The sequence below is a fragment of the Microcaecilia unicolor genome, chromosome 1, assembly GCF_901765095.1.
Source record: "Microcaecilia unicolor chromosome 1, aMicUni1.1, whole genome shotgun sequence".
Lineage (NCBI taxonomy): Eukaryota > Metazoa > Chordata > Amphibia > Gymnophiona > Siphonopidae > Microcaecilia > Microcaecilia unicolor.
This window is the reverse complement of record NC_044031.1, coordinates 555174711-555200260: the sequence shown is the minus strand read 5'-3', so window position 1 is coordinate 555200260 and position 25550 is coordinate 555174711. Positions and strand designations below refer to the sequence as shown.

General features: G+C 41.5%; 1 protein-coding gene across 1 annotated transcript in view; it reads right to left on the bottom strand.

Annotated features, from left to right (window-relative positions):
- CTHRC1 (collagen triple helix repeat containing 1) overlaps window positions 1–25245 on the bottom strand; it is a 41618-nt gene extending 16373 nt beyond the window's left edge. The window contains 1 exon segment of the mRNA XM_030190198.1: window positions 24992–25245. Coding sequence (XP_030046058.1) covers window positions 24992–25117 — 126 coding nt within the window. The 5' untranslated portion in view covers window positions 25118–25245.
- Between the last annotated feature and the right edge of the window lie 305 nt (window positions 25246–25550).

The following is a 25550-nucleotide window of genomic DNA, read 5'->3' as shown; positions in this document are numbered from 1 at the left end:
TGCTCTGGCACAAGTGCCATGGCATTTCAGGAGCTACTCTCTGGAACAAGCACTAAGGCATTTCAGGAACTCATACAGGTTAAGCGTTGCAGTGTCTCAGGAGCTGACTCACTGGAACAAGCACTGTGGCGTCTCAGGACCTACTCTCTGGAACAAGCGCTAGGGCATCTCAGGAACTCACACACATATAAGCTCTATAGTGTTTCAGGCACTTCACTCACTGGAACAAGCACTGTGGTGACTCAGGAGCAACTCTCTAGAACAAGCAATAAGGCATCTCAGGAACTCATACAGGTATAAGTGCTGAAGTGTCTCAGGTCTTCACTCACTGGAACAAGCACTAAGGCATATTAGGAACACACTCTTAGGAACACACTATCTGGAACAGGTGCAGTAGACACAAAGGCGATGAAGCAAATCTCAGGTTGTGGTTAAATGCATCTAGTGTCATGATGTCATCCTGCTGCATCCTCGTGTAGTTTCCACCACGAGCCCAATAAGTAAAGGCGGAGGCGCGTGCACCGTAGGGAAGTGGTGTCTCATCAATAAGTGTGGTCTGGTAGGTGGCAGCTAGCAGCGTGCAGGGATGACGTGGTGCAGGAGTCATGGTAAGACTGTGACACACCCCTTCTCTAAGTGTGTCAGTATGGGTAATATCTTATGTGTAGGAGTTGTGAGAGCTATCGTTTCCTCCTGACCGGCCTGGGTAGAGCTTGGGTGCATCCTGCTTGTCTTGACACATCTAGCATGGATGAAAAGGAAGGGGAAATTTGGACTTACATGTTAATTTGGGCGTATGGAATTCTCATTCTTGAGTTAGTGAACATGAACTGAGGATTTTGACTGCATCAGGTTTGGCTTTGGGGGGATGACTTGGAAACTCAAAGCATAAGAATTGTCTTCAGTAGTTTTAGCTTTGATATGCAATACTGAGAAGCTAAGGGCAGCACCAGCCCCTATAAAGGAAAGTGAAGTTAGCTCTGAGCTGTTTTCCTCTGGCTCCATCTGCTGGAAGGGTACATAACCCACTCATTTGGACTGAACTGGGGGGATTCAAGGAAAAGAAATTAACAGGTAATTCCAAATTTTCCATTTTCTCCTATTTGTTTTAGAAGTATTACTCTGTAACTTCATTTTTGTCTCCTAGTGTTTGTACTTTAAAAAAATAAACAATCGATTCACATTTACCCATTCTACTCCAGGATTTTGTAGACCTCTATCATATCTTCCCTCAGTTATCTCTACCCCAAGCTGAAAGCTCTAATTTCTCAAGCCTTTCCCTTTATGAGAGGAGTTATGTTCCCCTAATCATTTTGGTCACCTTTCTTTGTACCTTTTCTAAATCTGCTATACCTTTTTTGAGATGTGACTACCAAAACTGCATACAATAGTTGAAGTGAGGTCACATCATGGAGTGATACAAAGGCAGGGGCTGAATCTGAGGCACAAGCACAGAAGCATCTTCACTACTCTTACAGATAGGATTTTCTTCTCCAGGGAGTTGAGAATATAACACCGCTATTTGGAACCTGGGTTTAGTTCTCACTTTCTTTCAAGCCTCATAAGGTTCAAGGTTGATCGCCTAAGGCCAAGGCTATCAAAGTGATCTACATATAGTAAAAATTCAAACATACAGCATAATATATTATATTCAAAATTGTTACACACAAAAGTTAAATAACATAGACAAACACAATTTATTTATTTATTTGTAACATTTGTATCCCACATTTTCCCACCCATTAGCAGGCTCAATGTGGCTTACATAATACCGTAAAGGTGATCGCCAAGTCCGGTAGATGTTAAACAAATACAATTTAAAATAAGGGTTAGGTAAGGTTAGAGTAAAAGGGACAAGGAAATAAAGGAATATATAATTTAGCAAATGCAAGCAAACCTCTTGCCTCAGCAATCTGCTGCATTTCTTTGAAGGGGTAAACAAACATGTGGACAAAGGTGAGTCGGTTGATATTAGTGTATCTAGATTTTCAGAAGGCATTTGATAAGGTCCCTCATGAAAGACTACAGAGGAAATTAGAGGGACATGGGATCGTAGGTAGTGTCTTACTGTGGATCAAAAACTGGTTGAAAGATAGGAAACAGAGAGTAGGATTAAAAGGTCAATATTCGCAATGGAGAAGGGTAGTTAGCGGGGTCCCTCAGGGATCGGTGCTGGGACCTCCGCTTTTTAACATATTCATAAATGACCTAGAAATGAGGGTAACTAGTGAGGTAATCAAATTTGTCGATGACACAAAGTTATTCAAAGTAGTCAACTCGCGGGAAGATTGTGAAAAACTACAAGAGGACCTTACGAGACTGGGAGACTGGGCATCTAAATGGCAGATAACGTTTAATGTGAACAAGTGCAAAGTGATGCATATGGGAAAGGGGAACACAAACTATAACTATGTCATGCAAGGTTCAGCGTTGGGAGTCACGGACCGAGAAAGGGATCTAGGTGTCATCGTAGATGATACGTTGAAAACTTCTGCTCAATGTGCTGCTGCGGCTAGGAAAGCAAATAGAATGTTGGGTATCATTAGGAAAGGGAGATATGATAGAGGTCTATAAGATAATGAGTGGAATGGAATAGGTTAATATGGAGCGTCTATTTACGCTTTCCAAAAATACTAAGACAAGGGGGCATGCGATGAAGCTGCAGTGTGGTAAATTTAAAACGAATTGGAGGAAATATTTCTTCACTCAACGAGTAGTTAAACTCTGGAATTCACTGCCGGAAAAGGTGGTTAAGGCGGTTAACTTAGCGGACTTCAAAAAAGGGACGAAGGAATAATACATTATTACTAGGATGGGTGGGACAAATTGCTTGTTCTTTTGGCCGCTGTAAGTGACAGGGTGCTGGTCTCGATGGACCCTTGGTCTGTCCCAGCAGGGCAATGCTTATGTACTCTTAGGTTGTGGAGGAGAGGTTAGTCTTCTTGGGTAATTTTAAAGGAAAGCCCAACACCCTCTTCCTTCTGAAAGTGGTGTTTTGTTCTGATAAAATCAGACTTTCCATCTGTCAATGATAGTCGGTGGGATATTTGTTATGAATGAGTGGGAGGTCATATTCTTTGGGGTTTTTTTTTTATGAGTGATTTGGTGCTTAGTATTTTAGATAGTGTGGTAATATGGTTGACTTGGTTGATGTAACCTATGATCATTGTGGCTGACCAGGTTGCACTGTGTCCACATGAATGAAACCAATGAATCAACCATCATGCTGTGGCTTTCTATGTTATAAAACTTGAGAATGATAATGCTGAGGTAGTAACATTCTTTTGCAATGTGATCACATTGGCCAGGTAAGTACATAAGCTGGTTTACTGAAACAAAATAAGCAGTAGACAAAAAAAAGGTCAAACAATACAATTATGTTGTTACACAAACAGGAAGACAAAAGCAGTAGCATATTGTCAAATATCCATAAACATATGTATCGCAGAAAACAAAAGGAAAAGGAACCGCAACAAGAGAAATCAAAAATTTACCAATCAATATTCAGTCAGTGGCAGTTAGCAATTTTTTAAGCACTGAGTGTCACCAGTTTAATTAGACCCTGATATTCAATACCAGATCACGTACGGACACAGACATTGAATATTCAGGTCTGACTTGACTACTTCTAGCTGCTGGAACTTTTGCGGGTATCAGCCAATATTTAGCTAGGACCAACATAAGGTACTTACGTGGTAACCAGCTGAATATCGGCCAGGACCTGCATCAGTGGCATAGCTAGGTGGGGCGCCAGGGGAGCGGCTGCTCCCCCAAACGGAGTTCTGCTGGCGCCTATTTTTTGTTGTTGTTGTGTAGCACTGAATATGTGCGCTGCCGGAAGTCCGCTCTCGCTCCCCCTGCGCTGTCAACCTGGCTACGCTTTTGACCTGCAGAAGACTTTTCCGCTCTTCCATGCCTGAACAAAGTGTGATCCCCTTCTCTCCCACCCCCTGAATAAAGTTCAAGCTCCCCTCCAAGCCCTCCTCCCAAGTCGCAGCAGACCCTGCTGGGTCTACCTTTTCAGGCCTGGTGGTCATCAGGGCAGTAGTGAACCCTACTCGCTCCTGCTCTTCAGGGCTCCAGGTTGAAAATAGCCCCAACTACTTCGAGTGATAGTCTTGTGTATTATCACTAGGAGTCAGCTTCTAGTGATTGTACCTTTAGAGGATGTGTTTGGACTATGGGGGCTCATGGTGCACCTTCAGTTCTATAGTTTGTATGACTGGACAGAAAAAAAAATATTTTGTTGAGTTACAACTTTAGAAAGAAAAAACAGTGAGGATACAAAGTAGCTACATGCTGACATTGTTCTACTGACCATAAAATTGTTTATTCTTAAAATTTTAAACTTTTTGTTTCTTTACGTCTCTATTGGAAAACAAAGCCAGGAGATCAGTGCAGCCATCTGAGTCTTCTAAGGCAACTTAAAGTAGCCCCATCGATCAGCATGTTGTATTTGCCATGGGACAGATGTATCAAGTGTTTTTGCATAGATGCCAACACCTTATTGAGGCCATGGAGAAAAATTAGAGGCAGTCTCACCCAGTTTCCTGTCAGTTAGCCAGGAGTGCACAAACTTTCCCTCTCCTTACATAGAGATATGGGACTCTTTTAACCCAATAATGGAGGTGGGTCTTGAAAAAATCCTAAGAGGCTTTCAACCAACTACCTGCTCCCTCGACCCCTGCCTGTCAAAGATAGTGCAGCAGACAATCAGGAGCTTCATAAAAATTGTGAACTCCTCTATTTTTAATGGACAACTACCAACAGCATTAAAGAGGGCAGTAGTGCATCCTTTGTTAAAGAACTTGAAAGTTACTGGTCAGTTCTAACATCCCATTTCTAGGAAAACTTGTTGAACAATCTGTGTTCAACTCGGTGATTAGCTAGAAGACAGAAATTGACTAGATCCATGTCAATCTGGGATTCAGACCTGGTTATGGAACATATCCTTACAAGATGATCTTCATAGAAACTGAGACAGGGGATTTGCCTCGGTGTTAGTACTGATGGATTTCTAAGCTACTTTGGTTATCAATAGAAATCAAACAAAATAAAACATGGAAAAGAAAATAAGATGATACCTTTTTTTATTGCCCTTCTTCATCAGACTGCCAAAGTAATGCTTGGATGTTTCACTTATATATACTATCTGCTACCACATTTGCTTATTTCCGATCTGACGAAGAAGGGCAACCTTCGAAAGTTAATCAAAAAATGTATTAAGTTATGTCCAATAAAAAAGGTATCTTATTTTCTTTTCCATGTTTTATTTTGTTTGATTTCTATTGATAACCTTAAGAGTGGACTAACACGTCTACCACACCTCTCTACTTAAGCTACTGTAAACCCCCTAGTCGTGGAGCAGGTAAATTTGAATAATTGAAGAAATAAATATATGAGTGTCACAGTTTTAAATAGGGTTCCCAAATAAACTCCACACAACCAAGGGATTTAGCAAGAAAAAAAATATTAAAGGTTTTATTAAAGGGTAAAATGAATAGAGGGTAAAGTAAATAGAAACACTTGTTGGTTATGTTTCTTAAATGTTGGTACCAATTTTTGCAGGTTGATGGTATTAAATAAAATCAGTGCAAGATGTTAAATGCTTTGAGATAAGTTATAAAGGAAATAAAGGCAATAACAATTTTAAAAACTACAATCACAGTCACCAAGAATCATAGTTATCAAGGATCACAGCTATCAAGACCCCAACTCCACATCTGCAGTAACCCAAAACATCCCACACATATACACAGCACTAATTAGTGTACTCAGATCTGATATATATATATATAGTTTTCAATTTGTGTGCACACAATAATATTACCGGTATACCAAATCTTCGCTAGCATTGCTGCTTTCTTGCGTTGGGTACCTTAGTCTTCTTCACTTCCACGTCTCCTCGGTTGGGGAGGTCAGCCCACTGGTTCAGGGACTCCCGATACCTACTATTCTGACTCAAAAAAGGAAAACCTTCACTTTCTGTGGAACTTGTGGACTAACTAAATTCAAATTAAAAGATAAGCAAGGAAAATTCCTATCTCAACCGCCCAAAACATGACCCCTTTTGTTTTGTTCTGTTATACAACCACCCCAAATCTCACTGATGGACGGCTACACTAACTCCCCTAGAGGCAGGCACTCACAGGACTCAAGACTTAGACATGGCAGCTGTTCCCCAAGGTAGGCAGGCATAAACTAAAAAACACAGTGTTCACTTTTAGTCTAGCCACTCAGTGCAGGGGGATGCCCCTTCTCTCTCTCTTTGTGGATGCTCAAACCAGCAAGCTTCTGGGCTAGATCCCTCCTGAGGCAGGCACTCAAAAAGCACAGTTCCTTTTCTTATCTGGGCACTCAGTGCAAGGGGGGGGTGTCTCTCTCTGGATAAGCCTCTTGTTTACAGGACAGTCACATGGCTGGCTTTCTCCTCTGCTCTCTGGACGGACAGACATACACACACGCGGATTGCCCTGGGTGGATTCCTCTGGGGTTCTATCCAGCTATGCACTGCTTCCAGCACGCCCCTGTGACCACTGTAACAGCAAATCTTCTGCTCAGCTCACCTCAGCCCCCCTTTCTTCTGTTCCTGTCAGACTTAATGATCTCAATATGTATACTTTGGAAGGAAGACAGGAGAGAGAAGATATGATACAGATGTTTAAATATCTATGTAGCATAAATGTACAGGAGGCTACTCTCTTTCAACTGACAGGAAGCTCTGGAATGAGGGGACACAGACTTAGGAGCAATCTAAGTAAATACTTCTTTATGGAAAGGGTAGTAGATGTGTGGAATGGCCTCTTGAAGGACATGGTAGAGATGAAGACTGTATCTGAATTCAAGAAAGCTTGGGATAAGTACATAGGATCTATGACGGAAAGATGGGCATGGATAGAGAAACGGGATAGGCCATACCAACTTTATCTGCCTTGATTTTTCTCTGTTTCTATGTGATAAGTAGGCATGCAATGGAGGCAGTGTATGCAAATCTACTTCATGTATATTCAGTGTGAAAATCCTGAAAACCTGACTGGCTGATACTCCAGCAGGACAAGTTTGAGAACTACTGGGTTCTCTAATTCAATGCGTCCCAATTCTCCCCTGACAGCACATCCAGCTGGTTAGGTTTTCCAGATCACCGCAATCAATATACATGAGAAGAACTGCATATAGCAGACTCTGCTATATGCAAATTAATTTCATGCATATTCATTGTTATCCTGAAAACTATACCAGCAAAGTGTACTTCCAGGAGTAGGATAAGAAACACTGTTCAATAAACCAGCTTAAAATCCCCTACTACCACCACCCATCTTGTCTTAAGCAAAAATACACAACAGGGATCATTATCTCTTGCTATATTTGTAACAATAAAAATTAATGTTGAAAACTTGTTAATTTGGAAAGTAAGCTAATTTTCTCCATTCAAAATGGTTTTAATACACACCCCTATTTTATTTTTGCCTTATGTTTTTAATTTATTTTCCTTTTTTAGGTTCACTAACAGCTCTCAGGGAATCATAAATTAAGCACAATATGTGAACTTCAATGATGTCTGGCTTCCTTTAGCAATAAATAGTTTCATTCTTTCATATATGTCCAGGAAAAAAAATGAACACATACTGGCACATTGACTGACAGATGTTAATAGATTTGTTGAAGCTCAGGTTCTTGAAAAAACAAACTCCTGCCATCAAAAATTCTTCTCTGAAGTTTGATTCCCATTTATTTGAATAGTACCTAAATATTTATCTTACTTGAAAACCTCTACCTCATTCCTTAATAACCGTAGCATTTTGTACCATTCTAATTCTGGCATCCTGTAACACAGAATGTGTTGTATGCAAAAATTAAATGAAATGATTAAAAATTAAAGGCACATTCAAACAAAATACATTTTGAAAATTGTATAGGCTAATCATGGGCTGGGCTCAGCAAATAGAAACATGATCCAGGAATAAGAGAAATCGAGAGGTTGATTATTTTTAGTGCTTTGGATAACATTATAACTGTAATAAACTCTGTCAATTGAACTGCCACATCCACCCATTAAAAGCAGCACAAATGGCTCACATTTACTTCAGAGCACTAACGTGTTAACATGCTTTCATACTTATTAGAATGTGCTATTTACCACAGGCCCCACTTTATGCAGCAGAACCTATTTATTAGAAACATATAGTAATGGCATACTTGCACGTTAGTAAATCTGCCCCAATATTTGTTACTCGGTTTTGTGAGGAAGATGCACATAAACCTTTATTTAATAATGTTTATGTGCCACCTTTCAAATAATATTAAAGTGGCTTAAAATACATTTAAAAAAAAGCATTATTACAATTTCATTCATTGGTGAGTTTGGCAGAGGGATGCAGACTGCAAGCTCTGACAATCCCCAGTGGCTCTCACCAATTTACATTTATACAACCAAACTTGAGTTTTCAGTTTCAGTCAAAATCAGGTGATGAGTTTTGGCTGTAGTTTCAATCAGCCTTTAATAAATTGGTAAGTCTATAAGGTGTCCGCTGCCTTTTGTCACAAATCTTCCAGATCTTTCAAAACAAATCTGTAAAAGCCCCCACCAAGGTCACCTTCTTTAGGTGATTAAAATCCCTAGAATTAACAACCTCGGGTTCTGAAATACATTTAATTTAATAAAACAGTACCAGTAGCATGAATGGAGCTCTATAAATAATCAATATTGCTATAATACTACAGAAGAAAAGTGGATGAGCTGTCTTAAGGTTTACACACAGACCATGACTGCTGTCTTTTTTGCTTTGTGTTTATGCTGCTGGTAAGAGAAATTGTATTAAGGCAACATATAAGTAACTGTTAATATCATATTTGGCTAAAAAGTAAGCAAGGAACATTTTGAGGAAAAAGCTATTTTGTACTAATAATATTGTATTGAAAGGCTTACTGTAAAACTAATGTTTCAAAGAAAGAAAGAAAGAAAGAAAGAAAGAAAGAAAGAAAGAAAGAAAGAAAAGCCTTATAATTATAAGCACATTTGGTCTAGTCTAGTTGATTGAAGGTACAGAACTGTGCCAAAGCGTTAGTCAGTATGACGGGAAACAAAAAGATGCTTAACATATAAATTCAATATCCCATAGTAAAATATGACTTGCCACTAAATAAACACTTGAAAGGAAGAGTAAGAAACTATGCCCTTTTGGTAGAAGTAAAATTGGATTAAATTACAAGCCAGCCCTAAATTTAGCACATAGACCAAAAGATGTTAACCAAGTTAAACATAGCCTTTGAAAAAAACAATGAATGTTCTGATTAAAACAAACCATGCAAGGATATATGTGTAGGAATAACTCTTGGTTGCAATACTAGGAAAAAGTTCTTACAACATATGAATGGAAAAACAAAAACAAACCATTAAGATCCTTCTTTTTGGTTCTGAATGTATTTAATGTCTGAGATGCTTAAGCATTTCAAGTTTTTGGCAACTGCTCTTAACTAGCCATTTGCAGCATCAGCAAGCTAAGGGACCAGTTTGCTGAAGTGCATTTTGCAGTTATGCATGAATTAATGTACACTGTTAGTGCCCAAGCACTGCTATCGTTACCACGCTGGCACGATGGCATGTACTGTGCACTGCAGTTAGCATACAGTACTTTACCACACTAAACAGAAGGCAGTACGTGCATCCACACTAATTGTCAATATACCATGCAGTGAAGCAAAAATATTTACCTGTAAAAGGTATTCTCCGAGGATAGCAGGCCATTCAGTCTCACATGTGGGTGATGTCATCCACGTTGACCGGTGCGGAGAGCTTTTAAAGAGTATATGACTTTAAGAGCATGCGCTAGCATCTCCACTGCGCATATGCGAGTGCCTTCCCACCCACTGTGAGAGCGCAGGACCAGCAGTGCAGAACAATAGCATTGAAAACAACTCCAAGGGGAGTAGGGAGAGTGTGTGAGAATGAATGGCCTGCTGTCCTCGGAGAATACATGCTACAGGTAAGCATCCTCACTTTCTCCGAGGACAAGCAGGCCATATTCTTACATGTGGGAATCCCTAGTTACCAGGCTCACCGAAAACAACAGTAGGTCAAATGGAACTCTCAATGGTGAGTTCAAAACAATAATTAACCTGAAAACTATATACATACTGTGTGAGAGTGCAGCCTGGAACAGAACACAATGGGTCTAGGAGGGTGGAGTTGGATTCTAGACCCCAAACAAATTCTGCAGAACTATCTGTCCAAACTGAGTATTGCGTCAGGTATCCTGCTCGAAGCAGTAGTGAGATGTGAATGTGTGGACTGAAGACCACATTGCAGCCTTGCAAATTTCTTCTATGGAGGTTGACTGCAAGTGGGCTACTGATGCCACCCTGGCTCTGACATTATTAGCCTTGACATTACCCTCAAGAGTCAGCCCAGCCTGGGCATAAGTGAAAGAAATGCAATCTGCCAGCCAATTAAAGATTGTGTGTTTCTCGATGGCAACCTCCTATCCTGTTGGGATCAAAAGAAACAAAAAGCTGGGTGGACTGTCTGTAGTGCCTAGTCCGCTCTAAGTAAAAGGCTAATGGTCGCTTGAAGTCCAAGATGTGCAGTGTGCTTTCACCAGGATGGGCATGAGGTTTCGGAAAGAATGTTGGAAGAATGATTGGTTTAGATGGAACTCTAACACAACCTTGTGCAGAGAACTACTCTGTTATGAAATTTAGTGTAAGGTGGATCCACCACTAGAGCCTAAAGCTCACTGTCACTGTGAGCTGAAGTAACAGCCACCAAAAATAAGACATTCTAGGTAAAGTAATTCAGATGACAGGAATCCAGCAGCTCAAAAGGAGTTTTCATCAGCTGGGTGAGGATGATGTTGAGGTCCCAACACAGGTGGAAGTTTGACAGGGGACTTTGTTACAAGCAAACTTCTCATGAAGTGAACAACCAGAGTCTGTCCAGAGATGGGCTTACCTTCTACATGGTGATAGTAAACACTGATTGCACTGAGGTGAATCCCTTGGTTTTGCGAATCTATTGCAACAATGAAAAGATCATGTAGACGGCTGAAGCCAGAATTTGTAGGAAAAATGGAGATAGTATTTCCTATGTAGCCTGGAGGAAGGAAGTGAATATTTATAAAAAGCAAATCATTAAGGCAAAAGAAGATTTTTGTAGTCAAGAAATAAGAAAATCTGATAACTCTTCTAACAATTCCTGAAGTACTGCAGTCTAGTGCGGATGATTTAGCAGAATTTTTTCAGGAATAGGTAAACAAAATTAAGATGTCTTTTGTAGAGGTAGATATTAATAATTTGGAGAGGCCTGTTTCAAGCCATCAAATAATTGATATTCCTGCTGATAGAATATGGGAAAATGTTGAGAGTGTGTCTTCTGACTCAGTTCATAAGATTCTTGTTAGACTGTCAAAGAAGACATGCATGTTGGATATTTGCCCATCAAATTTGCAGAGTGAGGTTCCACCATAAATTTTTAAATGGCTAACTGGGTTTGTTAATGTGATTTTGACAGCAGATTATTACCCACAGATTTTATCTGAAATTATTTTGACCTCTCTGCCAAAATCTAGGAGCTGACCTGACCTGACAAAAGTTGAAAATTACCATCCAGTTGCAAGTATCCCTTGGATGGCTGAACAGTTGAAACTGTTGAATTCTAACAGTTAGAATTTTTAGTGATTAAACAGTTTCAACATTCTTTGGAGATGTTTAACATATTACACACAACAAAGCATGGTTTCAGATCGCAACACAGTACAGAAACATAGCTTCTTGGTTTTTTTGGTCGTAGTATATTTATTAAATTTAAAAGAGAATAACACAAAAATAAGATTTATTTTATTTATTTAACACATTTATATCCCACATTTCCCCACTTAGTTGCAGGCTCAATGTGGCTTACACAATACCGTAGAAGTAGGCTCCGGTTCAATAATACAAATACATAGTATAGTAGTAAGCATGTAAGAAACATAAGTATAAAGCAACAAAGAAATAAAGAGGGGATGGTGATAGAAGTTTAGTACGGTCCATATTTTGCTGTGTGATATTCTCTCAGCAAAGGTCTGCAAGTCATTTTGCTGATATATCAGCAGCTTTTGACACTATCAGTCCTACTTTTTAAATTGAATGAGTTAGGCATTACTGGTAGAGTGTTGAATTGGTTCAAGCAATTCTTAAAGAACAGGTTCTATAGTGTACATAAGTACATATGTACATAAGTAATGCCATACTGGGAAAAAACCAAGGGTCCATCGAGCCCAGCATCTTGTCCACGACAGCGGCCAATTCAGGCCAAGGGCACCTGGCAAGCTTCCCAAACGTACAAACATTCTATACATGTTATTCCTGGAATTTTGGATTTTCCAAGTCCGTTTAGTAGCGGTTTATGGACTTGTCCTTTAGGAAACCGTCCAACCCCTTTTTAAACTCTGCTAAGCTAACTGCCTTCACCACATTTTCCGGCAATGAATTCCAGAGTTTAATTACATGATGGGTGAAGAAAAACTTTCTCCGATTTGTTTTAAATTTACTACACTGTAGTTTCATCGCATGCCCCCTAGTCCTAGTATTTTTGGAAAGCGTGAACAGACGCTTCACATCCACCTGTTCCACTCCACTCATTATTTTATATACCTCTATCATGTCTCCCCTCATCCGTCTCTTCTCCAAGCTGAATAGCCCTAGCCTCCTTAGTCTTTCTTCATAGGGAAGTCGTCCCATCCCCGCTATCATTTTAGTCGCCCTTCGCTGTCAAGAGCAAGGGCAACAAATCCTTAAAGTGGAACCCTGTCTGTGGGGTTCTGCAGGGTTCAACTCTCTCACCCTCACTGTTTAATGTGTACTTGAGCTCTTTGGGTTACTATTTTGCAGGTAATGAGACTTCAGTATTATCTTATGCAGATGATATTTTCTCTTTTGTGCCCTATTCTGGAGAGCTTTGAAAATTCCGTATAGGTAGATGGGCCACGAAACATTTTCTAAAGCTGAATAAGCAGAAAACAAAGATGCTTTGGTTTGGAGATGTAGAAACAGTTCCAACTAAATCAGTGACACTGTTGTCAGGAGAAATCTTAAAAATTAAATATCACTCTTAAGTGTTGGGTGTTATTTTAGATTCCACCTTAACATTTGATAAACAGATAAATGCTCTTAGTAAAAGTTGGGGTTTTTTTTGTTTGTTTTTTTACCCCAACAATTACAGACAATAAGGTCATTTTGGAGAAAGAAGATTTCAGGACTGTAGCACAAGAAGTTCTGCTGCCACAATTGGACTATTGCAATTCGCTGTGTTCTCAGATCTCAAATAAGTTGTTAAGCCATTTACAACTGTTTTAGAATACCGCCACTAGGTTGATAAGTAGACTTGGTCGCTTTGATAGTGTATCTTCTACTTTATGTGATTTTCATTGGCTGCTGATATGTAAACAAATTGATTTTAAGATACTTTGATTTTTAAATCAATTTTTGGTTTATGTTCAGAGGATTTAGGTGAACTGCTCACATTTCCATCTCCTGGTAGGAGTTTAGGTTTCCTATGAAATTTAAGAATAGGTTTTTCTTTTCTGAAAATTATCTATATTAGAAGTCTCCTTCCCCTTTTTGGGGCTAGCATGTGGAATAAGCTAGCCTTGAATTTGAAGTTAAAACTTCTTATTTCTCTTTTAGGGAAATTCTGAAAACATATTTGTTTGAGCAATAATTATGGTTTATAATTATATCTGTTCAGTTTTTAGTTACTTTTTTTTTACTTGTTGTTTTTCTTATTGTTTTTAATTGTATTTGCTTTCTAAATTGTTATCATCTCTAATGTCAGAGCTTCTATATTGTAAACTGCTGTGAATTCTACTGGAAAACTAGCAGTATATAAAACTCTGATAGCACATCATAGCATCTGACACTAGTCTATCGTGTGCCCTGACCCTGAGCAGTACTGAGGGTGATTGAATAGAGTGGTAAAAAGATCCACCATCAGCATCTTCTGGGGCTCAGCAATTTAGAATTGAAGTCCCACGGTCAAATTGGATCGAATTGTCCACCAGAGGAAAGACTGAAACAATTACGGTGTCACTTGGATGACATCTGCTAGGTCACCAGAGGCCTGACACAACTGGGAAGCTAGAGTCCACTGGGCAGTTCTCATGTGAAGACATGCCATGGGTGTGATATTCATCGTGGAGGCCATTTTGCATATTTTCAAAGCACTTAGCCTCCCAAAGTTCCATAGAAACCTATGGAATTTAGCCTCCCAAAGTGCTTTGAAAATATGCCTCCATGTGGCCTAGCAACCTCAACATCTGCCAAGCTGTGACCTGTTGGCTGGCATTGCCCATAAATGATTTTCTTATCTTAGTAGTCGTCCTTTTAAAGTGGTTCAAAAATCATCTTTCTCGAAATCTCATTCCATTTCCTGTGGAGTACCACAAGGATCACTCTTGTTTAACTTATTTGTCAGTCTGCTAGCATTGCTTATTCAGTCCTTGGGTATTAGTTTGTATTCCTATGCAGATGGTTTCCTCTTGATTCATTATGTTCATCCTTTAAATATTGACTTAAAGCCACTATAGAACTTTCTTAATGAGGTTGCCACTTGGCTTTCTAAGCACCACCTGCTATTAAACCCTGAAAAGACAATAGCTTCTCGGATAACAGGTCACAATCCTGTACCAACCTTAATCCCTACATTGTTTGACAGGCAAATTGTTCCAGTGCAATCTTTTAAATATCTAGGTGTAATCATAGATCCAGCTCTTTCTTTTGATGATCAGATATCAGAGGTAGTAAAAAAATCCTTTCATCACCTAAGACAATTACGTTCTATTAGAAATGCTATAGACAATAATTCATTGCGTATTTTAGCCTACGCCTATATTGCAACACGTTTTGATTACCATAATGTTACTTATGCAGTCTTTAGTAAGCAAAATTTAAGATGCTTACAAACGATTCAAAACACAGCTGGCTGGCCACCCGCCCACGTTATCTGTCGAGCCTCTAAATATGATAGGGCCACACCTTTGTTACGTCAGCTTCACTGGATCCCGTTAGATTTAAGAGTGAAATTTAAAATTCTTGTTTGGACATTTAAAGTGCTTCACTCAGCCATCCCGTCCTATCTTGCGACCTTAACTATTCCATACACACCATTATGAACATTCCGCTCACTCACAGATAATAGATTAGTGATTCCACCGCCCTCAATAGCTAGGTGGGAATCCACCCGTGCTTCAGCCTTTTTCTTTTTGGCTCCAGCATTATGGAACTCCCTCCCAAAATATATCAGACTGGAAGATTTGTATACATTTTTTTCATAAAGCTTTGAAAACTTATTTTTTTGAGAAAGCTTATGAAATATAACATTATTTACTTAGGAAACCACTCAGGGTTAGAAAAGGTCTCTATATTATATAGAAGATATGAATTATTAGAGACAAAGTATGATTGGTGTGATGTGTATGATTGGTGTACTGAATGCCTATGTATGGAAGTTATGTCTGTGCTGTCCTATCATTAAATGGAGTTCATAGCTTAAACTATGTTATATGTTATTTGTATATTTTTTGATATGTAAACTGTTCTTATTTGCTATCCAATAGGAGATGGTATAGTAAATAAATTATTTTTTTTATATTTATGTCAATTCTTGGTTATTTTACTATTGTTATGCTGTTAACAAAATTGTTTTATGTAAAACTGTACCTGCTGTATACCACCTTGGGTGAATCTCTTCATAAAGGTGATTACTAAATCCCAATAAGTAAATAAATAAAATTTAAGCTGTCCAGCAAGACAGGAATCAAAATCTTTGCTCCCATATCTTGTTCTCCTATGGAATGCTTCTTAAAGGGTCAGTAATAAGTTTTTACAATGGTGGGGAGGGGGGACTGCTTACAATGAAAATCTTAATACCTCAAGCAAATTCTTCTGAAATAAGTTTCTAGATGATAGATGAGACACTTGAGAAAAAATTAAAAATCTGAAGTTATTCCTTCTTAAACAATTCTCCAATTGCTCCTGTTTCCAATGTATATTAATACAGTCTTGCATGATCTTACTGTTTGCAGCTCGTTGACTTTCTTCATCATATCATCAGCCTTTACTGATTTTATCTCAGCGTTATTCTCATAATCTGTTACTCCTATAGATAGAGTAGGAAGCTCACCTTCAACTTGGTTCAATGGTAAGCTCAAAGTTCTTTTCAGATCATCTCCCAAATAGTCTCTAAAGTGACTGATATTGTTACCACTCCACCTCAGTCTTCCCTTGCCATAGAGTCAACCGACTCCACTGACTGCAAGGTAGTTCCCAACTCTGTAGCCATGGTTCCAGAACCAGGGGAAACTCCTGTTGTTTCTCATGCCTCCCGGGTTGGGTTCTTGCCTTGTAGCCATCTCCATAGCTGGGTCCTTGACCTGAAGAGAAACCCCAGGAAGAGCTACTTCACCATGAACTGGTGAACTAGTAGCTGCCGGCTGAGGGGGAGTACAGGCTGGTGGGCTCAAAGAAATGGACTCCTCAATGCAGGGAAGATTTCCTTCCCCAATTACTTCCGTGGAGTCCTCCAACAGCTCCTGAGACCTCATGGGACCTAGTAAACATCATTATCGTCCTCTGAGCAATTGAAGAAGTACTTGATAAGGAATACTTCACCTTCCCTCTTTTCTGCCCAGCTCTGAAGAAAAAAATAGAATAGCTTATAAAAAAATAGTTGGTGGAGCTTGTCGGCCCAGCGTTATGTAACATTGGCCATCTTATCAGGTCCTCCTGGGTATTAAATATTTTAATATGAAGATTCATTTTAAACAAAAGGACAGGACAGGTCTGAGTAAAGTCCTCTGGAATATTCCCCTTCCTCTAAATAAGATTCCCATGGGATAAAATCAGGGTCTGGGTAATCTTGCAATTCATATTGCAAGATTTCTGAACAGGAGGAAGAAGATGGTAGAGAATGCTCTCCTTGCAATTTGAAAACTGAAGCAGACCGTAGAGAAACTATTGGCTCTTGAGGTGAATGAGTTTCTTATTGCACATGAGTAATGCCCATGGATGAGATGCTTGGGCAATGCTTTTCTCCTCGTACTGGACTTATGGATACTGCAGCCCTTCTCAAAACTGTTAAATATCTTCTGTAGAAAAAAGTGCAGCTGCTCTAAAGCAGCAAAACTGATGGAGAAGATTCAGCTACTGCAAACAGAACTGGAGTAGACTTTAGTGGAGGTTGGGCTGAGGATCATCACACAGAAAATGACATTTGACTGGAGAACAAGAAAATATCAGTGCTGGCTTTGCACTGGACAAATCAAAGCACAATGAAATTTTGTGCTGACAGAGGTCTGTCACTAACTGTGCCAGGATGGTGCTGAGGGGTCTGTGCCAAGGGTTAAGAAGTCAGGCTAGCTCTTCAATTCTGTCGTGACGTAGATAGGCCAGGAGATGCCTCTACAGGATTGTGTTTAAACAGGGTCATCTGAACTGAGCTGCCCGCACACACACATTGCTTTGGAGGGTAGTTTGGAAGTTGCTTGAGCAAATACATTGAAGATGACCACACTTTAGGAGATGAGGTCTCGGATGAGACTCATGCCACTTTGAAGGATCTCTAGCACTTTTCTTTTGCAGTTAGAAGTCACTGTGTGTGGAGATAGAAGCAGTGTTCACAAAAAAATTTTATACCAGTGTGCAGAGTCAGTCAAACTGTATTGTTTGATTTTCTTCTCTCACCCTTCTGTACCAGCATTATGGAATGGAGAAAAGATGCAGATCTGTCAAGATAATATGTTTCATGCTTGCAGAGACATCCTTCTGCAGCACTTACATTCTACCTGGTTATGATCTGCACTGAGGCAAATGTGGCAGCTGAAGTGTGTCAAAGTTCAGGATCTTTCTGCCACAATGAGGATAGGATCCAAATGCTGAATGTACTTGCTATACTTATTTATTTTAAAGAAAAGAGACAAATTAACAAAATAAAGATGATAATTGAAAACAATGAAAAATATTAGCAGAAGACAAATGCATCCATTCATCGGAGTGGAAAAAACAAAGCTGAGGGACTGAGACCACTGTGCATGCGAAGGGCTGGGTATGATCACATCTTTACACTCAGCTCTGAATTCTGGGAGAACTGTTCCATCCTGGAGCCACTGGATGACATCATCCATTTGTGGGTCCTGCATGTTGACAGAAAATAATCATTGTACCTATACACATTATTTATTTTATTATTATTTATTTGGATTTTGCTTACATCTTTTTCAGTAGTAGCTCAAGGTGAGTTACATTCAGGTACACTGGATATTTCTCTGTCCCAGGTGGGCTCACAATCTAAGTTTGTACCTATCAAACATATAAATTGCGAGTGACCGTACTCACCGCAAATGCGCAGTAGAGACCGAACATTCAAGGAGCAACACTCCAAACCCCGCCTCCACCAGCAGCTCCTGTACCGAACGTAATGCAGCCAATAGGGAGGGAAGGAGGGGGCGTGGAAATTGGAGGAGGACGTAATGCAGCCAATAGGGAGGGGAGGGGCGTGGAAAACGGAAGAGGACGTAATGCAGCCAATAGGGAGGGAAGGAGGGGGCGTGGAAATCGGAGGAGGACATAATGCAGCCAATAGGGAGGGGAGGGGGCGTGGAAAACGAAGGAGGACGTAATGCAGCCAATAAGGAGGGAAGGAGGGGGCGTGGAAATTGGAGGAGGACGTAATGCAGCCAAGAGGGAGGGGAGGGGGCGTGGAAAACGGAGGAAGATGTAATGCAGCCAATAGGGAGGGGGCGTGGAAATCGGAGGAGGACGTAATGCAGCCAATAGGGAGGGGAGGGGCGTGGAAATCGGAGGAGGACGTAATGCAGCCAATATGGAGGGGAGGGGGCGTGGAAATTGAAGGAGGACGTAATGCAGCCAATAGGGAGGGAAGGAGGGGGCGTGGACATCAATGGGGGAGGGAGGGAGGGAGGGAGGATGGAGAAGAGAACCACCATGTACAAGGGCACAGCAGGAACGACGAAGTGGCCAAGGCAACTAAAAAAAACCACAGCAGAAACCAAGCAGGGATCAAAAAACGTTCTGGGGCCAACAGAAAAAGGTAAACAGGTGTATTCACTCACAGCACACACACACACACAAGTCCTGCTTTGCAGCATGAAGCAAAGACATAGCTGTCCCGCCCCTTTGGCTCACTGAACAGCAGGAGTCAGCAGAAGCGGCGGAACAACAACATGTATGCGGGGAGGGGGGAAGGGAGACCGGCACACGACTGAAAAATGAGCCTGCATTTCAAACTGCTCTAACAACTGCCTAAAAGGAGACACTGAACCTCCACTGCCACACAGCTCCAACAACTGACTACAAGGAGACACTGAACCTCCACTGCCACACAGCTCCAACAACTGACTACAAGGAGACACTGAACCTCCACTGCCACATAGCTCCAACAACTGACTACAAGGAGACACTGAACCTCCACTGCCACACAGCTCTAACAACTGACTACAAGGAGACACTGAACCTCCACTGCCACACAGCTGCAACAACTGACTACAAGGAGACACTGAACCTCCACTGCCACACAGCTCCAACAACTGACTACAAGGAGACACTGAACCTCCACTGCCACACAGCTCCAACAACTGACTACAAGGAGACACTGAACCTCCACTGCCACACAGCTCCAACAACTGACTACAAGGAGACACTGAACCTCCACTGCCACACAGCTCCAACAACTGACTACAAGGAGACACTGAACCTCCACTGCCACACAGCTCCAACAACTGACTACAAGGAGACACTGAACCTCCACTGCCACACAGCTCCAACAACTGACTACAAGGAGACACTGAACCTCCACTGCCACACAGCTCCAACAACTGACTACAAGGAGACACTGAACCTCCACTGCCACAAAGCTCCAACAACTGACTACAAGGAGACACTGAACCTCCACTGCCACACAGCTCCAACAACTGACTACAAGGAGACACTGAACCTCCACTGACACACAGCTCCAACAACTGACTACAAGGAGACACTGAACCTCCACTGACACACAGCTCCAACAACTGACTACAAGGAGACACTGAACCTCCACTGCCACACAGCTCAAACAACTGACTACAAGGAGACACTGAACCTCCACTGCCACACAGCTCCAACAACTGACTACAAGGAGACACTGAACCTCCACTGCCACAAAGCTCCAACAACTGACTACAAGGAGACACTGAAGCTCCACTGCCACACAGCTCCAACAACTGACTACAAGGAGACACTGAACCTCCACTGCCACACAGGAGACACTGAACCTCCACTGCCACACAGCTCCAACAACTGCCTACAAGGAGACACTGAACCTCCACTTTCACACAGCTGCAACAACTGACTACAAGGAGACACTGAACCTCCACTGACACACAGCTCCAACAACTGACTACAGGGAGACACTGAACCTCCACTGACACACAGCTCCAACAACTGACTACAGGGAGACACTGAACCTCCACTGACACACAGCTCCAACAACTGACTACAAGGAGACACTGAACCTCCACTGAGACAGGGAGTACTAACAGCTCACAAGCACTCTCTCTCACTCACTCACACACTCTCTCTCATTCACTCACTCACACACACACACACACACACACACACACACACACACAGAGACACCCAAGTACACACACACTAGCTGCTCACTCTCACACTCACTGTCTCTTTGGGAGGGCAGGGAACAGAGGACTGTGGCTTGACATGGGGTGAGGGAAGAGGACAGAGGAGGGTTGCTGGACATGGGGGGAGGACAGGGGACAGAGCAGACTTGCTACACATGGAGGTGAAATTAAAAAAACTCGCCCGTTTTAACGGGCTTAACGGCTAGTCTGATATAAAAAAAAAAGGCAAGGTACACTACTCAGAGTGAAACCCTGTAGATTCCCAAACTACCTGAACAAGATTTCTACACCAGTTCCTAGCTAAGTAAATACATAAATGCTGTGTCACTCAATGTATATAGAATGTATTGTCCTATTAGACAATGGCCAGCAGGACTTGGAGAATGCCAAACCACCATTTATAGATGACACACATAGGAAGGATTTTTCAGTGGCTTTGAGGACTTCAGTGGTCATTATGCCTCAACCCATAATGCAGCACTCACAAAACTCAGTGAGTTGGGTTCTGGGGGGGCCAATACATTATGGACTGAATTCTATAAATGTCACCTAAAATATTGGTGCCAAAAAATTGCGCTAAGCTCTATTCTATAAACAATGCTTAAAGTTAGGCGCTACTTGTAGAATTGTGCTTAGCACCGGGAACAGTGACTATATTTAGGCATGACCATATACACTAACGGAACCTTGGTGTAAAGCCCCATGACTAAATTAGGTGCAGTTCCCCCTTTGTTATATAACAATGTGCGTAAATTAAAGGAACGCCTCTGATCCACCCATGACCCTACCATGGCGGTGCCCCCTTTTTCGACCCACACATAAATGTGAATTCCAATTAGCACTAATAATTGCTTGTTAAGATCTCAAGTATTGGCACTAATTGGCTAGTTATTCAATTAAATTGTACATGCAAATAAATACATACTAATAAAAAAATAAATCCTAATAAATAAATTGGACAAATGCCCAAATTTGCATGCGTAATTTTTGGCAACTTTGATGGAATTTGGGGGTATATATACATTGAGTGATGATATTTCAAGCAGCCTTTGTGCTTTCTTTATATATGGATAAGCCGAGATGATACCGACTACAACTACAAAATTTTTATGTTTTGTGAGATTTTGATTTTTCATATATTTCACTGCAGCACTAGACACTATAGCACTAGGAGGTTGTGCAGTGATTATACAAAAATATACAAGAGTCCAAGTAACAACTTTGAATTATTGATGGCTCATAAGTTTTTTTTATAACAGCTGCTATTATTGTACTTAGCATAAAGTTCAGGATTTTTGGTGAAGATTACTTAATCAGCAATGCTAATGTAATAAGAATGTGCAACTGTTTGCAGTTAGTGGTGATATCACTGATTTCTTTGTTGAGATGATGGTGCTTCTCAACCACTTTGGAGCCTTGTGGCTTTGGAGTTGTGTGCCAAAACATCTGTTCTTTAGCTCAAGGAGTGTCGTAGAAGCTGGTACTAGGTCTGAAGCTTTATGTTGCTAACGGTACACATACTGACTCTCAAAGCTACTACTTGATGAAGTAGAGGCAACATCAGCAGAAGACGGCCTTGTGGAATGGACAAGCAGCTGATCTCTGCACTGAAAAAAGTTGTGTGGTCTGCCTTCTCTCTCTGATAGTGGTTTCAGAATCTATTAAAATGTGTCTCCGCGAAATTGTGGAGACATATGCCCACAGTGATTGCATTCCTCCTGTTTATGTTCTGAACCCAAGCAGATGAGATTACTACTACTACTACTACTTAACATTTCTAGAGCGCTACTAGGGTTACGCAGCACTGTACAAATTAACGAATAAGGACGGTCCCTGCTCAGAAGAGCTTACAATCTAAAAGACGAAATGCCAAGTTGGGGTAGATGAGATTTCCTGAGAAGAGATGAAGTGATTAGGTGCCGAAGGCGACATTGAAGAGGTGGGCTTTGAGCAATGATTTGAAGATGGGTAGGGAGGGGGCCTGGCGTATGGGCTCAGGGAGTTTGTTCCAAGCATGGGGTGAGGCGAGGCAGAAAGGGCGAAGCCTAGAGTTGGCGGTGGTGGAGAAGGGTACTGAAAGGAGGGGTTTGTCTTGAGAGCGGAGGTTACGGGTAAGGGACGTAAGGGGAGATGAGGGTAGAGAGGTAAGGAGGGGCTGCAGATCGAGTGCATTTGTAGGTGAGTAGAAGCTTGAACTGTATTCGGTATCTGATCGGAAGCCAGTGAAGTGACTTGAGGAGAGGGGTGATATGAGTATATCGGTTAAGGCGGAAGATAAGACGTGCGGCAGAGTTCTGAATGGACTGAAGGGGGGATAGATGGCTAAGTGGGAGGCCGGTGAGGAGTAGGTTGCAGTAGTCAAGGCAAGAGGTAATGAGAGAGTGGATGAGAGTTTGGGTGGTGTGCTCGGAGAGGAAGGGACGAATTTTGCTAATGTTATAGAGGAAGAAGCGACAGGTCTTGGCTATCTGCTGGATATGCGCAGAGAAGGAGAGGGAGGAGTCGAAGATGACACCGAGGTTGTGGGCAGATGAGACGGGGACGATGAGGGTGTTATCAACTGAGATAGAGAGTGGAGGGAGAGGAGAAGTGGGTTTGGGTGGGAAAACAATAAGTTCAGTCTTGAGTGTCATAGTTCGCAATCCTTTTCTTGTAAATTGAGCAGGGCATAAACTTCCATGGCCCATGATCTTCAGACAAAATATACAGTACTAAAAGTAAGGAAAACACACACACACACACACACATACACACACACTCTCTCTCTCTCTCTCTCTCTTCAGGACAAACAATAAACAATAATCAAAGATGATGAACAACAATGTTGGACGACCTTTAGAGAAAACATTTCAAAACTTTGGAGAAACTTTTAGTTCACATCCATTTGGCAGAGTAGAAAAAACAAAACTGAGGGGGGGGGGGGTCTTTTACAAAGGCATGCTAGTGTTTTTAGCGCATGCTAATGATTAGCATATGCTAAACACTAGAGATGCACATAGGAATATATGGACGTCTCTAGCATTTAGTGCGTGCTTATTTTTATCACACCTTTGTAAATGGATCCCTGAAGGGCTGATGATCAAAAACCCCGCGCTGTTCCAAACAGCGCTCTAAAAATTGAGGAACCAAGACCACGGCGCTTAGGAAAGGCTGTACTTTCTCCAAACTTTATAGTAGTTCTAAGCCCTGGTAGAACTGTTCTGTACTTGTGTACCTTATTCAATCCTACTTGTCAACAACAACAAAAAATGAGTACTGATAAATTTTTTTTATATAATATACATTTATTTGTTCTGCACATTCATGGCACACTTCCTACCCAGCAAAACAGGAGAGGATAACACACTGACTTCTACAGGGTGACTGTCAATAATAAGTTCTTTATTACGGCACAAACGAGAGACACTTCTTACCACCTCCCTCCCATTAACATATTTTCTTGAGCCTCCAAAGAGTACAGTGAAGAAAAAAAAATTGCAATAAACACTCATTTCCAAGCAAAATTATGACCCAAGATCCATGTGTGTGTATGTGTTTTACAATAAAGAACGAGAAATGTATTTCTTTAAATGCACATTTTTAATTTCCATCAAAGCAATGGACACGTTGCAGTTTCTGTGCCCACAGCATGACCCATTCCAAACATGCAATTAGCAAAAAGGTTTAAGAAAAAACTTCGATGACATACACCATGCACGTTTTCTTTCAGTAAAAAGCATTAGGTTTTAACATTTCAGGTCTTCTACTATATATCCGAAAACTTCACGAAACTGCGGACCAGAAGGCTACAAAGTAAAACAACTGAAATAGAAGCAAAATATAGCAAGTCTCACTTTGCATTTCATTTCCTTCCAAGTTCCAAATCCTAAAAGGTTTTAGGAAGGAATCAGTAAAAGACACGTAATCAAATTTCTCCCGCTTATTTGGGACCTGCAGAGTGATTGCTTAGGTGGACAGTGTCTCAGTTCTGTTGTACAGCTCTTTGCCGTAACACTGAGGATGCGGGGCTCTTTCCTCGACTGCAGAGAGTCTTTCTCAATTTAGGTATGTGTTCATGCAGTTTGGGGTTGGGAAAGATTTTCTTCTGTACTATTACTATTACTGTACTATTAATGAAAAGAAGCAACCCCCGTAACCCTTCCTCCGGTCACTTCCCATCGATATAGCGCCATCAAAAGCAAACCTCTGGCTAGTCAGCTCAGCAAAAAGCCCGCGCTTTTTGTCTTTCCAACACACTCCCTCTCCCCCCCCCCCCCCCCCCATCAACGCACTCACAGTATGCAGAGAGAAAGCGCGCGACGAGTAGTATGAGAAGGACGCCTCACCCTGTCCAGGTACTCGGCGTCTCGCTGTCGCAGCCCCTTCTGTTTGCTTCGGGGAGTCTGACAGAACGCGGCGGGAAGCAGCAGCAGCGGGAGCAGCAGCAGCAGACGTGTGTCAGGGTACCGCATCCTCCCCGAGGGCGGCAGCTACCAGGCAAAGACGGAGCGCGCCTGCTGTTGAGGCAAAGAAGTGCGGGAGGGAGCCGGAGCAAGGCGCTTCGTGTCTGTCAGCGGGGCAATGAATAAGCTGTTTTACAAACCCTCACCCCACCCTTAAAGGACAGAGAAACTCCCCGCCACCATCCCCTTATCCTCTCATTAAAGCCAGACCGCAGTTACCTAGTGGTTGGAGGAAACTTAGGTCCCAAGACAGTTACTGTACAGTCCCGCCTCTGACCTTCATGGCACATCATCATCTGGCAGTGAGGGTAAGCAGATGCCGGGAAAGGCAGCGGGAAAGATTCTCCCAAATCAAGCTGAGGAGCTGTGCTCCAAGAACTAAAGACCACGCCTTTACTTTTACAACTACATTCGCCTACAGGAGATTTTTGCTTTGGTTTTA